This window comes from Cryptomeria japonica, chromosome 11 (genome assembly GCF_030272615.1).
Source record: "Cryptomeria japonica chromosome 11, Sugi_1.0, whole genome shotgun sequence".
Lineage (NCBI taxonomy): Eukaryota > Viridiplantae > Streptophyta > Pinopsida > Cupressales > Cupressaceae > Cryptomeria > Cryptomeria japonica.
The window spans coordinates 46,558,808-46,575,044 of record NC_081415.1 but is presented as its reverse complement, the minus strand read 5'-3'; the positions used below and the strand labels follow the sequence as shown (position 1 = coordinate 46,575,044).

The window sequence follows — 16,237 nt, the reverse complement described above, 5'->3', positions numbered from 1 at the left end:
GAGGTCTTCATTCCATTGGTGCGGAACCCTCAGTCAATGCTAAGGGGGAGATTGTTGACTTGGTGGTCAGCTTCTCCTTCGAGATTTGTGACATGTGCTTAACCACCTCCTGTGGATCCTTGTCTCTAGCCGTTGTGGCATTCATTGATAGCTCAAGCTTTTGGCATAACGGCAACGATGATTCCTTCACACCAAACCCCGCAATCTATCACTTAGAATCTTGGGAGGTCTTCATTCCATCGGTGCGGAACCCTCAATCAATGCTAAGGGGGAGATCGTTGACTTGGTGGTCAGCTACTCCTTCAGGATTTGTGACATGTGCTTAACCACCTCCTGTGGATCCTTGTCTCTAGCCATTGTGGCATTCATTGATAGCTCAAGCTTTTGGCGTAACGGCAGCGGTGATTCCTTCACACCAAACCCCGCAATCTATCACTTAGAACCTCAACAAATAGCATGGTAACACGCTTCTCAGACATGTTAGGAACCATAACTACTATTTTTTGAAATTCGTTGATATACGATTCAACATGACCAATCTGCTTCAGTTGTGCCAACTCCCTATAATAAACCTCAACATCCTTCTTGTCAAACTATGCAATCAATTTATTAACAAATTCCTCATATGAATGAATTAATGCATGATCCTACATAACTAGTCCATGGTACCACTAGTCGTACGCCACACCCTCCAAATGCATCGTGGCAAATTGTATGGCCTTGTCTTCTTCCATCGGTTTGAATAATAGGAATGTGTCAAGCTTGTGGACCCAAGATCTGGCACTCAACTGTCCGCTGCCATCAAAAGTTGGTAAGGGAGTTTTATTCAGTGCATCTTTATTTCCACCGGCTGAGCACCCTGTGTAGTCTGTCCTCTAGGCCTCCTATCTTGCCTGTTTAGGTGGTACCTAGCCTTATCTTTCCGCTAGCCCATGAACTGATTCAAGTTCATTAATCCCCTGACCTGCTCCAGAGGTGCCATGTAGTCATCATATGTAGCCATCACGTCATTTGTGATATGAGTTTCCTCAGCTACTTCCTCAAGAATCACCTCTTCTTCAGTTTGTCTAGGTAGAAAAGTAGGGCAAAGAGGTTTGTCAGACCATATGATTGTTGTCCTTGTAGCATTAGAATCTGCCTATCTTGATTTTCATGTCCAACATTGCCTCTACTAGGTACACTACTATCTCATTTGTCCCATAGCTGTGATCATACGATCCTGAAACTGTTGCATCATTTGTTGCTGCTATTGTGCAAGAGCTGTTAAAAAGTTATTCAATTGATTATTCAAGTCCCTTGGTGGGCTTTCATTTCTTCTTTCACCCATCTCTGCTTCAGCTGGGTTAATTTCAGCCTCTTGTCGTTGCCCTGACCTACTCCTTGTGTTAAATTTGTGCGATCCTGACTCCCTAGAGTGCATAGAACCAATTCAAACTCGCATACAATTGGTTAGAAATAACATGCAACCAACGATTCTGACATGCAACTGATTAGAAGCAACATGCAACACTCAAAAACAACAGGCAACCATCTAGGTAGTCGCCAAACTGACATGCAAGATCTGGGTAGTCGCCAAAACTGATATGCAAGATCTGGGTATTTACCAAATTGACATGCAACGCTAAAATCCTAACAAGCTAGCAAGATCACTAGCTTTGATACCACTGAAATATTCTAACTGGCAATTCTTATGAGAATAAAAAATTTCATAGATTTATCACAAATTAAACCAATACACAACAGTTATAGGAAAAATTTGAGCTTCATGCAATCATCATTGGATTTCCATATTTGTAATAAACTAAATTTCATTACATAGCTGGAAATGATCTGATGGAATTAGCAATTTATTAATGATCGTGGCAATTGGGTGTTCTGTGAATAGCTAAGATGCTTCATACCAAGTGCTGCGATTTTATTTTCAGATTACTTCTAAAACCCTTCAAATTGTTTCAGAATAATTCCTTTGTCTTTAACCGTCTGAAATTCATTACCAGCAGTCTGCTCTGGATGTGATTCAAGGCACTCGATCGCTGTAATGAGTCTGCTAAGTCTCCTGGGGTTTCGTCCAAAAGATTTTTCCTTCCAGGGGTTTCGTCCTGAGAAGTTGCACACAGATTGCCGATTGCAGAGAAAATGATAAAAACTTTGGCTGAATAAATGAATGAAATGCTACCTCCACCCCTTAATAAAATAACTCCAGCCAATACAAAAAGTCATCGATGCTTCTAGAGACTTCTTCTTTAAATGACTTAGGCAATGAATACAAGTATATTAATTATTTTATGACCCCCAAGTACCATCGCCTAGAGGAAAATAATGTTATAACTTAAAGTGGCCCCCTCCTTAAGACTCAATGAAAAATTATAATAATTATTTTCATAACTATAGCTTTTTGGAGTTCCAAATTATTTAATCTCTTATTCCCTTAATTTCTTATTTAATTCTAGCCTTGGGAATGCTGCAGCCCAGAATTTGACAAACTGTGGCCTGACAAATGAGAGGGGACATTACAGGGCCCTAGATCAATGGTATCAATGTTGTTTCCTTTGCATCTTACATGTCCTTTCGAACATGGTAAGAGTTCTTGAGCCTTGGCACCAAACTAAAAGATCCATCAAACGACTTGCCAATCCATTTTAAAATGGTCGAACCAATGCAAGAGGAGATACACATGATGATCAAGAGAGAAATGAAAAAAGCAATCATGGATCAACAAAAATTCCTATTCAACCAATTCGAAGAGGTCCTTGAATAGTTCATCCCATTGACCTCATCATCAAGAAAAACTTTTTGGTAGTTGAGTCTCAACTAGGTTATTAGGTAAACCTAGATATTCCAATGCCTGAGGGTAAGACTAATGAAAAGATTGTAGATAACTAGGTAGATTAGATGGAATCTTACTTTTCCATGAATGATTTTACCAACAAAGATAAGATTAAGATTGTCTGCCTAAAGGTTTCCTAGCCTACCAAGAAATGGTGGCAAGCCCATGCACTCTAGGAATAGGAGCAATCAAAAGCAAAATATAGACCAACTTGGGAGCAATTCCTAGAAGCCTTCAAGGATGAGTTCTATTGTGGAAATTTATACATTCCCTACTATGAAGTTAAAGCAATTGAATCCTCAAATACTACAGTAGCCTTCATCTAGCAATACAATCCAACTAAAGTCAATCAAGATCAAAACAACGGAGGATGTGTCAAGCAGGAGGCAACCAACAAACCAAAGAACACACTACCTTCAGACAAGAACAAAACATCCAAGATTGATAAGCAGTGTGGCAAGCACAAGAAGTTATTCCAAATTTCCAACTCTGAGAGCCATGCTTAGAGGAACCTGCTCACAAAGGTAGAAGTTGGAGATACTAATGTCAAGACAAATGAAATTATTTATGCAAAACCAACATCCAAGTAAACATCGCATAAGCAACAACCCTTCTTCCTAAGAAAGATGACGTAGAGGAGCTATTCTAGTCACAGATGTAGATGAAAGGATAACTACAAGACTTCATGATAGATAGCAACAATGTGAAGAATCCAATTCTTAGAAAACTGTTGAGAGATTGAGGCTACCAACCACACCTCATCTAAAACCCTACAAATACAGATGGCTTCAACTCTTGCAACACCCAAGGTATAAAATCCAGTCACCAATATCACTTCACATATTCTATTCATCCTTTTTAAGAAGAAATAGTCTATGATGTAGTGCCAATAGAGATACGCAAACTACTATTCGTGCATCCATACATGCAGAGTCAAATGTGTACATGCAGTGCAAATTCTCACAGCCTTGTTGTGATAGTGGACAAGTGATACAAGATTATATAGGTGAACTCATGCTCAATACCTAATGCACTGACTCAAAAGAAGATTGTGTTGTGCAGCTATGTGTATTGAGCATTTTCCACCTCATCACTATCTAAAGAATGGTCTTCTGTAGCAAAGATAGATCAAATTATGGAAACCATGTTTTAACAGAACTCAGCTATTCCTGTATGCAGAGTCATTAGAAAGAGTCAGCTACTACAGCAAGCCAAGTGGTTCGTGAAGCAGCAGCTAGAAGTCAAGGCTCCACAACTGCTTCCTAGACTCGACACAATTGAGACTATTGCTTCACATGGAGAGGTGACTAATCCAAGACGATTCACCAAACCAGGTACCTATGGTAACATCCAGGCCATTCTTATGGCTTGCAACATCTGTGGGACTACTTACCAGGTCTGCAATACACCAATGAACCTCCAAATGCTCAAGAGAACACAAAGACCCATGTCCACCTTCCCGCAAACACCACACATGCTCTAGCAGCAGCATAGCACACTCTACAGAGAGACAAATACTTCTGCAATAAAGATACCTCCATCAAACATTATACACTTTCTACCACAGCTCTAGTAGGATCCAATAAACCTTCTAGCAGAACCGCAAAGGCCAATTCACAAAGCTTCTGACAGCAGCATCCAAACTATCACTTTTCAGTCAGCAGACAACAATCGAGATAGCAACCAAGGTGGCACCCACTACACATGCGGTATGTCAAGTCACATGCCAACTCATTCGGTTGGTACACATCAACAATCACTTTAGATCCAAAACCATCAAGAGATAGGAATCTAACATAGAAAACAACTACATTTCTTGTGGAGATGGCTCAACTTCCTACTATTATACATCTGTAATATAGCAGATAGATAACTGTAATGACACAGAAGATAAACATCCATACACCTTTCTCGAAAGTATGCATGGAATAGATAGATGAACAAAGTAGATTCAATGTTTAGTGTTATATCTCTCTTTTTGCATTCTTATTTATTTTGTTAAATGCTATCACTTGTCTGGATTCTCATCTAGAGAGTTGTCCACCAAGATTCTAACCCTATGCCCTGTTGTGACCTTTTTCACACATCGCCCCATTGCAAATGGGGACCCTCCCTTTTTTCCTGCTTTCTAGGGTTTTCGTTAGTGCTCGTGGCCTTCTGCTTCAGTTCTGCTCGGTTTTGTCAAGTTTTGAACGGTTTAAGTCTTAGAGATTGAAAGTCAGTTTGTGCAAAGCCAAGTGATATTAGAGTCCGGATACGGTCAAAGTGCCTAGAAAGGCCAAAGGATGAAGAACACAATTGATTTGAACAAATTTGAACAACTCTCTATTTTTAGAAAGTTTGCTTTTTTGCTTTTTCCTATTTTTTAGGAAGTTTCGTTTTTGGCATTTTTAGCCCGATCCTCAGTATGGCTATTTTTAGAAAGTTTTCCCTATTTTTTAGGGATGTCTGCTTTTTGCTTTTTCGGAGTGGGGACCTAGCTAGGGTTTGCACTGGTACCACTGACCTGCTTCAATTGTGATCGAAAACTTTTAAGTTTTGACCTAAATAGCTAAGTTCCTACATTTTAGGGGTCATGATGCTTCAGATGGTTTGCTTGAGTATGGATTTCAAATTTCAAGTTAATCTAGTTAAAATTGAAGAAATTGTGAAATATTTGAAGTTTTCCAAATATTTTCTAAGTCTGGCTAATCAATGATTGATGGTGAGTGTTATGGCAGGAAGTTCAAAAGTCCGCCCTATGGGATGATGGTGAATAGTTATGGCCTGTCCGAACTCCGCCCTATCCATGATGACATCAAAGCATATCTATCAAAGTCCGCCTTGTGGGATGATAGCAAGTGAAATAGCTTCAAAACTACACCCTTCCCTTGCCTTGAACAAAATGAATGAACTTCGCCCTTGGTGATCTCTCTAAAAGTCCACCCAAGATGATGAGTGGAGATGCCCAACTTCACAAAGTCCGCCCAAGCATTGGAGCATGAGGCACGGAAAGCCTGCCCTTCAAAGTTCCCAAGTCATTCAAAGTCTGCCTAGGGTGAAGTGAAAGGTGCACAGCTGCAAAACCCTGCCCTATAATTGACTGCATTGGAGCATGAGCTAAAAGACCACCCGGTAAAGTCTTCCTAAGGAGATGGTGAGTGATCATTAGAAAGTCCGCCCTCCCACTTGAGAAGAGAACAAGCCATTCAAAGTCCGCCATGAAGGGAGAGTTAAAGTGTGAAGAAGCAAGAAAGTCCGCCATCCATGAGCTAGAAAGTCCGCCCTACCTAGTAAACACTTCCAAGTGTGGTGTCAAAGAACCTAAAACCTCCACCCTATGTAAGAGACATCAATGATGGCAACATGAAGATTGGAAGTCAGTAAATGGATCAAGCGAGACCAAGTCAGAGGTTAACATGATGCAATCTGAAGGAGAATTGATGACAGAAATTTAGCTAAATATGAAGTGATACTTGGTGCCAAATAGAAGTTCCAAAAAGCCCGCCCAATGTTATATTTAGGTGTCAACACTTGGTAGTCTCAAAACTCCGCCCTACATAAAGTAGAAGTTCCAAAAAGTCTGCCCTACACTTGGAGGTCAAGCAAAGTCAACAGCAAGTTCAAAAATAAGTTTAAAATGCAAGTGATGTCATCAAATCCATGAAAGAATTCGAATTGCTAACTGAATTAGAAATTTATTGGAATGGAAATCATAAGGAATCTTGCAGACTTGAGAAGCAATTCGAACTTAAAATCCAAAATAGAAAGTTTTCAAAGAGGAAATATTGGAAGATTGACAAAGAACTCGAACTTGTAGCCAATATAGAAAGTTTTTAAGGATGTAATCTTGAGGATTCAGTTCGAATCAGAACTAGAAATTAAATTGGAAACTTGGATTTCGAGAGGAGTTCGAACTTGAACCTTAATTAGAAAGTTTGTCAAGGTTAAGGTCTGCAGATCTGGATTGAATTTTAACTAAAAATTAATTTAGGAACTTGCAAGAGTAAAGAGGTTCGAACTGAAGGAGATGATTGTACAAATCCATTTAAAATTAGAAACTTCCTCCATAAACAAGATCGAATTGAAGTCAAGAATGGAAGTGCATTTGCATGTTTCTAACTTTGAATTTAAGTTTGAATACTAATAAACAATCTCTCCTCTCATTATTGCACAATAAGAGTTCGAATTTTATAAAGAGTGAGAGCATTTTCAAGCAAGCTTCTTGCATGTTTGAGGGTTTTTTAAGAAGTTTTATTGCAGATTGGAGGTATTGCAGGATGATCTCTTGCAGATTGAGCGAACTTTTGAGGGAATTTAAATTTTTCTTATCAAGTCCAAAACTTTCAAGTTTTCTGAGTTTTGTTCCTTCTATATTCTCATTTCTGTCTAAGGTGAAGTTGATTGGTGGGCAGACTTATCAATTTTCTCATTTTTTGCTGAGTGTATTGGAGGTGTCTTTATTGGGTTTATCCAAAATTTTGATAAGAGGATCATTTTGGATTGAACGTTCTTTCTTTCAAGCCTGACCTTCTAAGTGTTTGCAGCTTGTTTCAAAGCTAAAAGTGTTGAGAAATCGGAAGATCAAAGCATTCTGCCATCTAACCTTCGAAACTTTGCACTAAAAGATAGATTTCTAACTTAATTTCCTTTGGTTTTGCAGGTCGCAGATGGTCGTAGAAGCAGGATCATCATAGAGATCGCACCTAGAGTTTCAAGCCAAACGGAGGATTGAGGACAAGTTCACGGGCAAGGTTCATCCGAGCGTGAAGATAGCCAAAATTTGGCTAAGTATGGGAAATGTTTCACAAAAAAAATTCCAATTTCCTCAATTATGATGAAGGCATGGAGAAATTCTTCTCCAAATTTCAGGGTATCAAGAAGGAGGGCATGATCATAGCTAATGTCAAAACAGCTTGATTCTATCATTTCATATTTGCAAGGGGTTATTTAGAGCTTTCACCCTCCTCTCGCGTAACATAAATTGGGGCCACGAAGATGCAGGCATAGAGTCGTCAACAAGAAATTATTCTAAGAAATTCAACAATTTTCCTTCCGAGCTTCATGGGCCTGCCAACCATTCCTCTTGAACTAGGCAGAGAACCTCGTCCAGTACTTCAGCCAGACTTGGATTTCAGCGACGAACAAGAACACATTATCACAGAATTGTACAGCTTGGCATGGGAAGTGAAAAGAAACACTCTTGATTGGCATCGCATGTGTTTTATCCTTGACGAGGAACTAGGAATTGCCGCACATATCAACGCTGAGATAAGAAGAGACCAAGAGCCAACTCCTGTACCTGTACCTGCTCCTGCACCGCCTCAACAAGATTAGGAGTGACTCACGCTGTGGTGGCGCCTCGTCATCTTTCGACCAATCAGAGTGCTCCAAGTCAACATGCCCAGATTCAATGAACTTGACTTATCCAAAAAGCAAACTAGATGCATACTTTAGTGAGAATAGCAACTGTGCCACTTGTCATGTTCTCATTCCTTCAAACTGATAGAGTATTGAGAAACCCTAATTAGGGTTTATAACTTTCAATCTGGACCCTTGATCATTGTTTGATCTCGATCGTTCATTGATTTCTGAAAAACTATATAAGGCTACCTCCTCTCATTTGGAGAGTGTGAGGTTTTTGATATATTGTTGCGTGAAGGTCATTTTTCAAATAATACATTGCATGTGCGCTTTCTCTTAAGGCTTTGTAATCTCTATTATTTGAGTGATTAGCATGGTTTCAATTTCCTCAACACATTAGTTAAAAGTTAATTTAGATTTGCTTTCATGTTGCTAGAATTGAATGAAGGATTTGATAAGTATTAATTAACGGTGTATCTCTGCTCATACTTTTGGTGAATGGATGATTTCCATTTCACTGTGCAAAGTTAGTCTGAGCCTATACCCTGTGTATGCCAACATTTCGATCATAAGCACAACCCGTTGAATATTGCACCCGCTTTGTGTAGTTGTCCTTAGTGTGGCGAAGCAAAGTATGGTTTCCTAAGAACACCTAGTTAATACTGTCTCTAGAATTCGTAGGTTTAGATCAGCTTTCTTAAACCCTATCCCTTTTTTCCTTTTTGAAAGTCTAAATCCCGGAAAATCCAAAAAAAGAGAGAGAACCTGAAACTGATAAATCTATCTAAGTCCAAAAGCTTAAAAGACATTCATAAACGTAAGTCCCCCTTGAGATTTTCAGCATACACTACCCAAGTAGCTATCCCACTAATATCGCTTGTTCGCACATATAGACCTTGGAATCAGCAGTGATTTTTTAGGAGAGGATAGGATACCTTGGGTATCTTATTCTAATGTTTGGTAGATGATAAAACAGACACCAACATGCCCTAAATCACTATTCTTACATGTACTTAATAAAAAAATCTTGAGACCACAACCTACTCTTGATTAGAATTGTTATTTGCAGCAAGTAAAACATTGGATTTCTGAACTATATCTTCCAAGGTGAGCATTGGAAGTGCCAATGTACAATTAAGAGTCCCTAATGAAGTTCCCACCATGAGATGGGAAAGTAGATCATTGGTAGAGCAACTGACCCCTAGGTTCAAATCCTAGCTCATCCAAAGTTTCAATGTTGTATCAAAGCAATGGTTAAATTCTACCTTATGGTTGAGGTAGATTCTTTGAAACATGGCCTGAGGTAAGCTGTATAGGGACACAAACTACACGTGGCTCAAAAAATGGTTAGTACAGCCAGATGAAGGCCAAAGCATGTGTGGCTTGATTTGCCGATACCTGATAAACAATTGTGGAAGTTTCATCATGCGATGGGCAGGTAGCTCGTGATAAAGAAATTAACCAGCTAAGAGTAGGTTCTGGATATGAATCCCAAATTATCCAAATTTATAATAGACAATGCATCTTCATGTTTACTCCTACAAACGTGAAGTTGATTATGGTACAACCCTCTAAAGGCATGTAAAATTTTTTATTAATAATTCATAATTTTCACAAGTTACAACTCATAAAATTAACTTTGGCATGGCATCAAAGTTATCAAGCTCTATGATAAAAGTATTTGAATAAGTTATCTCTGCATTTTGATAGATTGTTACATACTCTGTTAAAACTTAAAAGAATTTGGCAATCATAGATGTACAAATTTATTTGGTAAATCAATGCTGAAAATTTCCCATACAGAAAATTTTGGAACAGTAAAAATGAGTTCATTTGCTTGATGGCTTGACCCTCCAACTAACGGAAAGTACTAGTTTTCTTTATAGTTGCTAATAATCTACTTGTTCCAGAAGCTGTCTCTTACACAATGATATTTTATGCACAAAGGTTATTGTTGAACATAGAGTGACTACTGTTTGCACAAAAGTAACCACTACAAAACTAGATGTAAGAGAGAAACTGCTCATACCGAGATAAAATCAACCCCGGGGCCAACTTTTTCTTCCATCTCTGGATGATATGGAAGAAGCTTTTCAAGAATAATTTTCTCATCCAGTGCTGTCAGCCTCTCCCCACTTTTGTATCTGCAAGCAGAGAATCCTTAAATTCCTAAATACACTGCACAGCATTACCAAACTGACTAACTACTGCTGTTACCTAATTAATATGGTAAATATAGTTCTCTGAGCATATCTTGCAAATATAATAAACTGAAATAAATGCTGTAGCATGCTTGTATTTTCATGTGAGAAGTATTTCTTTTATAATCATTCAACAGAATCATTTGCATTTGGGCATAGTTGTGTGGGCAAAACATTAATGAGTGTGATAAAAAGACCATGAAATGTAAAAGGAAGATTCCACCAATGACCAGAATTATACTATGAACTATCCCATTCCCTACTTTTCAGCATAAATGCCATGTTTGCATTAGTTGTTACCAGTATGAATCAATGTCCTTATCTTATAAATAAGTGTGAGTATCTGATGTAAAGAATTTTGGCATATTATAAATGTTACTATTTCTATTTCTATCCTTTTTGAAGTCAGAAATCAATCTCATGATATTATGTTTTCAAATAACATAGTATTAGTTGTTTCAAAAGAAAAAAAAATACTGAGTGATTTTCCAGTTGATGAAACAGTAGGTTCATTAAACTGACGACCTAAATTCTAATAGCAGTAAGATATTGGTATTCATCGTGCAAATTTGCACTGACTTGTTTTATTCAGGAAATCTGATCAGATTCTGGAAATTGCCAATAAATGCCGCCTTCTTGAGTGAAACTTTACACGAGGCGATAATAAGCCAATTATAGTGTGATGTCCCCATCAATTTCTGACAAAACTTGAAAAAGAATAGACAGTCCAAGTATGGTATTGGCTGAAGGGGTGAATAAGATATCACAAATCTTACTCCTATACCAACAGTTACAATATTCATATTGAGCACCGCCGATAATAATCAGTGATCCCGATTAAGGACATATCGGATCTTATATGTAATCTTTGCAAAAGTAAGGTGCTATTTCATTGGTCGGGCACTCTAAGAATAACAGAGTTGCTTCCTACTTAAACACCGTTTAGAAGGATTCTCATGAACCAGTCAAAGAAGAATATTGAAGTATTTCACGGTGATGAGGATGATCATTTAAAAGCATCACTCAATCATGAGTAGGGACTATATTAATAATGGATATCAGTTACAACAAGCAATACAATATACAGACACTCAAGAAAGGCAATATTCAGTCATCCACTCACTGATCTTTCATAGCAGACATAAGTAAATAACCAGTCGATCATATACTCATTCTGTTTGGCTTATCCAGAAGAATACGTGAAAGAATACATATTGATAAGAGGTGCGTAAGAGTCAGGGGTATATTGGTAACATTTGAAAGATACATCCTGCAGAATAGTAAAGAAAATGCTTCGTAAGGTGGCTGACTTTGCATTAAGGCAGTAATAAGGTCAACTTTCTATGAAAGATAAAAGGCAGCGATTATGGATATAAAGATTAAGGTGACGATTTGTCTAACAAACCGTAATGACCATATGGCAAACAATTTAGCATACCGACCCTCATTAAAGAAGGCTAAGATATTATTTGCTACGTTAGGAATAATATATTGACCAATCAGACTTATGTATATATGTTAGAAAGAAACAAATAGCACACAAGGCGACAACAATTAAGTATATAACAAAGCAGCACATAGTTATAGAAAGACGGCGATAAAGCATAGAGTGTAATACTAATAAAAGACATATCCATTGGGAGGGAATACCTCCTTTCATTGAATCGCAACCCTTCTTGAGTGACATAAAGATATAAAAGAAGAGTAAGAAATGTAAAAGGGGGAAACACAGAGGTTGGAGATCATTCTTGCACAATTATCAGTGAACATATTAGATACAGCAGAGACAATCTTAACATTAATTACATTACACTAAGTACAGATATATAGGACAAGATCCTCTAGCATACATCTAAGTGTTGAATCAGAGACATCAATGATATTGGTACTTATATCATCATATTATAAGTAATATCAACAGCATGTCAAATCTATCATTCTTACACTGATTAGCATTGTTTATCATTATTTTAATTATTATTAGAGATTTTGTGGAAATAAGTCTATTGCAATTGATCTTTGTAAGTTATTGTCCCTATTTCCTAAGTTCTAACATAAGGGGACATTACAAGTGGTATCAGAGCAACTTTCCTGCCATCCTGTGGGAGTTAATTAATGCAGAGAAGGGGAAACAAGATAAGTGAACAGCTTAGCAATGATTTGAGAGCCTTTATGGAGCAAACAGCTCAAACCACCCAAGAACTGATTAAACAAAATGAGAGAACCAATCAACTTCTCCTTCAAGCTATAAAATCAATCAGTAACAATCAGACTAGACCCCACCAGAGTAATGGAAGGGACACCAATTCCAACCATTCAGAGAATAATCATAACAATAATACTTCCAATATGAGACCAACTAGACCCCCCTTCTTACCTAACGAAGTTCAGGAGGACAAAGGAGAAGAAGCAAACACCCAGCCTGTGGATAATGCTGATGCAATCCTAGAAGCATATTCTAAACTTGACCCCGAATTAAAGGGGAATGTGTATTTTAGAGATTATTGTGATTGCAAAATGAAGGACATCCCTAATATGAAAAGAAAAAGACAATCTCACGAGGATCTTAAAGATAGAATAAGTAAAATAACCCACCCTTGCTTTGATGGATCTGGAAAATTTACAGCATACTCATGGTTCCAAAAGTTAGATACTTATCTATCACTAAGTCCCATGACAGAGGAGAATGCAATCAAATTTCCAATGCTACACTTAACAGGAACAGCCCACGAATGGTGGCACCATGGTCTTATCACCCAAGGCCATCAACACATAATCACTTACAATGAGTTTAAACAAAAACTCATCAAGAGATTTGATCAAAAGCATCCACAATGGTACTTCAAAGAACTAACTCAACTAAGGCAACAAGGGTCAGAAGAAAAGTTTGCCTCCGATTTCCAAAAATTAGCTGTCATGGTGCCAGAAATTTCTCAAGAAAGACTCATTTACCTCTTTGTGGAAGGATTAAAAGAATCAACCCGCAACATAGTAAGTGCCATGGAACCCACAAGCTTAGAGGAAGCCATCCTCAAGGCTAAGAAGTTTGATAATAGCCATTTAATCAGAATATAGCAAATAATAATAAATGATCCCGATTAAGGACATGATATCTTCTGAATAAATAGAACATGCAAATAAGTCTCATGTGGCTCTTCAACAGTTTTCAGTGGCTGCATAAAGGTTTACAGTGGTTGCACAATACTTCCTAGTTGCTATGCAATTGTTCTTAGTTGCATTTATTCTTTTGACTTTTTGTCGAACAATTGGTGTGCAAAGTCTTGAAGCCATTTAATCAGAATATAGCAAATGGAATTTAAGGGTTTTGTCTGAGATGATATGATAAGATTTGTCTGAAATGTAATGTGAGTTTCAAACTCAAGAAACTTTGTTTAATAATGGTCCTAGCATGAATATAAATCTGCCTGGAAGATGAACACAGAGTCTTTGACGATTAGGGATCATTACCCAATCATCCATGAGGATGTCTGGGGACAAGAAGATGAAGAAAACAGCTGCAAGGAACCGAATGAAATGCAGAGACGCAGGCAAGTTATTCATGAAGGAAGAACGTGCCCTAGATTGTGGCACAAGGGAACACGACGGCAAGAAAGCCCAAAATACAGAGCAGGGGCATAACAGAGGAAGAGACCAGCCATGTGGAGTAAGAAAGACATTGAGAAAAACAGGTAAAACCAGATATTAACCAGAAGAAGAAAACAATCAGACTATTGTCCATCTCGAGGTGTAAAACAGTCCTGTGCCGTTTTTTTCTGTTCTCTTTAATAGTTTTAGGTTCTTTCTCAGCAAGGTTAATTTTCAGAATTAATACAAGAGACATGGTTGTTATTTTTTTCTAATGCAGAATATTGTCTTAGAATTGTTTAGGCTGCTAGGTAAGATTGTCTTTCATTAAACCCTAATAGCTAGAATGCAACAGCCAAGATAAAATACAGCCTACAGCCTCACCCAAGATTTATGATTGAACTTTATTGGCCCAACCACGATTTACAATTCAGCCTACAGCTTCACCCGGGATTTAAAATGAGTTATATAACCCTACCGAAGATTTACAAAAGGAAAATAAAAACAGCCCCCCACACAGGAATTTTAAAAACAAAAAAATTACCAGAATAGAAAATAAAAACAGGACTTACCTGGTAGAATGAAGTAACATCTTCGAAAATCTTATAAGAGGCTGAGTCTCCCTGAGAATTTCAAGCTCCCAATCATTCCAATTAAAAAATTTATTTTCATCTTCCTTTTCAGAATCCTTCACATAATTTAACAAAAAACTCAAACTCCCCGAATTCTCCTCCTCTTCTTCCTCTTCCTCCTCCTCCTCCTCCTCCTCCTCGAAGTCGTTATAATCTACACTTTCCTGCTTAGGAACATAAGAAGGTCTCTCTAACAAAGCAGGAATAAACCCATCGTCCCCACTGCTGCTGGTCCTTACAGCCCAAAGCCTATGGTCACATGATGATCCACTTAGTAATAAGGGGGTACTTGAGGATAGACAGAGTTGTTCTGTATTGAAATTAAATGTGGATACTTTGCCTGAGGATATACACAGCTTCTTCGTATTCAATTTTTTTGTGCGAATTCTTGGTGATGGCAATGCAAACGGTTTAGGATGTGTTTTTAGTTGGGGTGAGAGGGAGGCTGTTATTGTATCAAACATGGGTGTTTCTCTGATTGAGAAAGTACCCACTATGAGTTTGTTGGCTGCCATTGAAATTAACATACGGCTGATTCAAATTAACATTGTTACATACATATTTTTCCTCGAGGGTGTTGTGGCTGCGTCGGAGCCGTAGCTGTGTTGTGGCTTCGTTGTAGCTGTGGCTGTTCTACGTACACTTAATCAACGCAATCTTTTATCTTGTTCATTTTATCTAGATATCTTATGCAGAACTGTAACGAAATATACAATGGTGAAATTCGCACTCATGCCTATTTTCCGTGAGTTTTGGGTCAATGGTAACTAGTAGTTTGTATTTGATATTAATTAGTGTGTAAGATGTATATTTTGTACATTTCGGGATTGTAGATGCAAAATTGATTCATATTATTCTGGTATAAAATGAGTTCATTAGGATGAGGTTATGATATGATTCCAAATGGAGCTAGGTTGGGATCATGTTGAGGATGAATTTGGTTGAATGGGGTTGAGGTTTGGATCGTGCTCTGGATGAATTTGGCAAAATGGATACCTCAGTCCTTTACTCTTAGTCGAAGAAGTTTCAACCTATAGACTCATGCTCCCATGTCGGGTAGCTAAAACTACTTTATGAAATCCTTAACTGGACTGGTATGCTTGCGAGCTTTGTACCCTGCTAGGTTGTCATGCTCGTGGTTTGAACCTGTGTCAAAAAATTTAAAAAATTGAAACCTAAATTTGAATTTCAAATTTTATGTAGGATGTAATTTTTATACTTGTTGTTAGGAGTCAAGTAAAGTTATGTTGTTCTAAATTATCCGTCACCCGTCTATGTAAAGATTTACTCCAATTGTAAATGAATTGAGATAGAAGAATTTATTAAGCACATCTAAAATTTGATTGCAAGTAATAACAAGAATTGCATCATCATTCTGGGAGCATATTGCACAATTGTTGATTGTTCTTGAGTATAGTCCATCATTAGTAAACTAGCACTTGCACTAAAAGGTTGTAAGTTAATATACGATAGATATATATTGTTTATCGTGTTTATAATTTTTAGTATGATTTCGAAATACATATATATCGTGAAACAATAGAAAAATAATTGAATTATATATTTTCTTATACTTAATTGAAGGAAAGATTTGCAACATTTTTAATTGTGAATATTTTGTAATTGAGAAAAAAAAAATTCAGAATATC

General features: G+C 37.6%; 1 protein-coding gene across 1 annotated transcript in view; it reads right to left on the bottom strand.

Annotated features, from left to right (window-relative positions):
- Positions 1 to 15,337, bottom strand: part of LOC131076783 (protein DCL homolog, chloroplastic) — an 89,203-nt gene extending 73,866 nt beyond the window's left edge. The window contains exons 1-2 of the mRNA XM_058014101.2: positions 14,529 to 15,337; positions 10,200 to 10,314 (exon numbers count right to left, since the gene is read on the bottom strand). Coding sequence (XP_057870084.1) covers positions 10,200 to 10,314; positions 14,529 to 15,115 — 702 coding nt within the window. The 5' untranslated portion in view covers positions 15,116 to 15,337. The remainder of the gene's footprint in view (positions 1 to 10,199; positions 10,315 to 14,528) is intronic.
- Between the last annotated feature and the right edge of the window lie 900 nt (positions 15,338 to 16,237).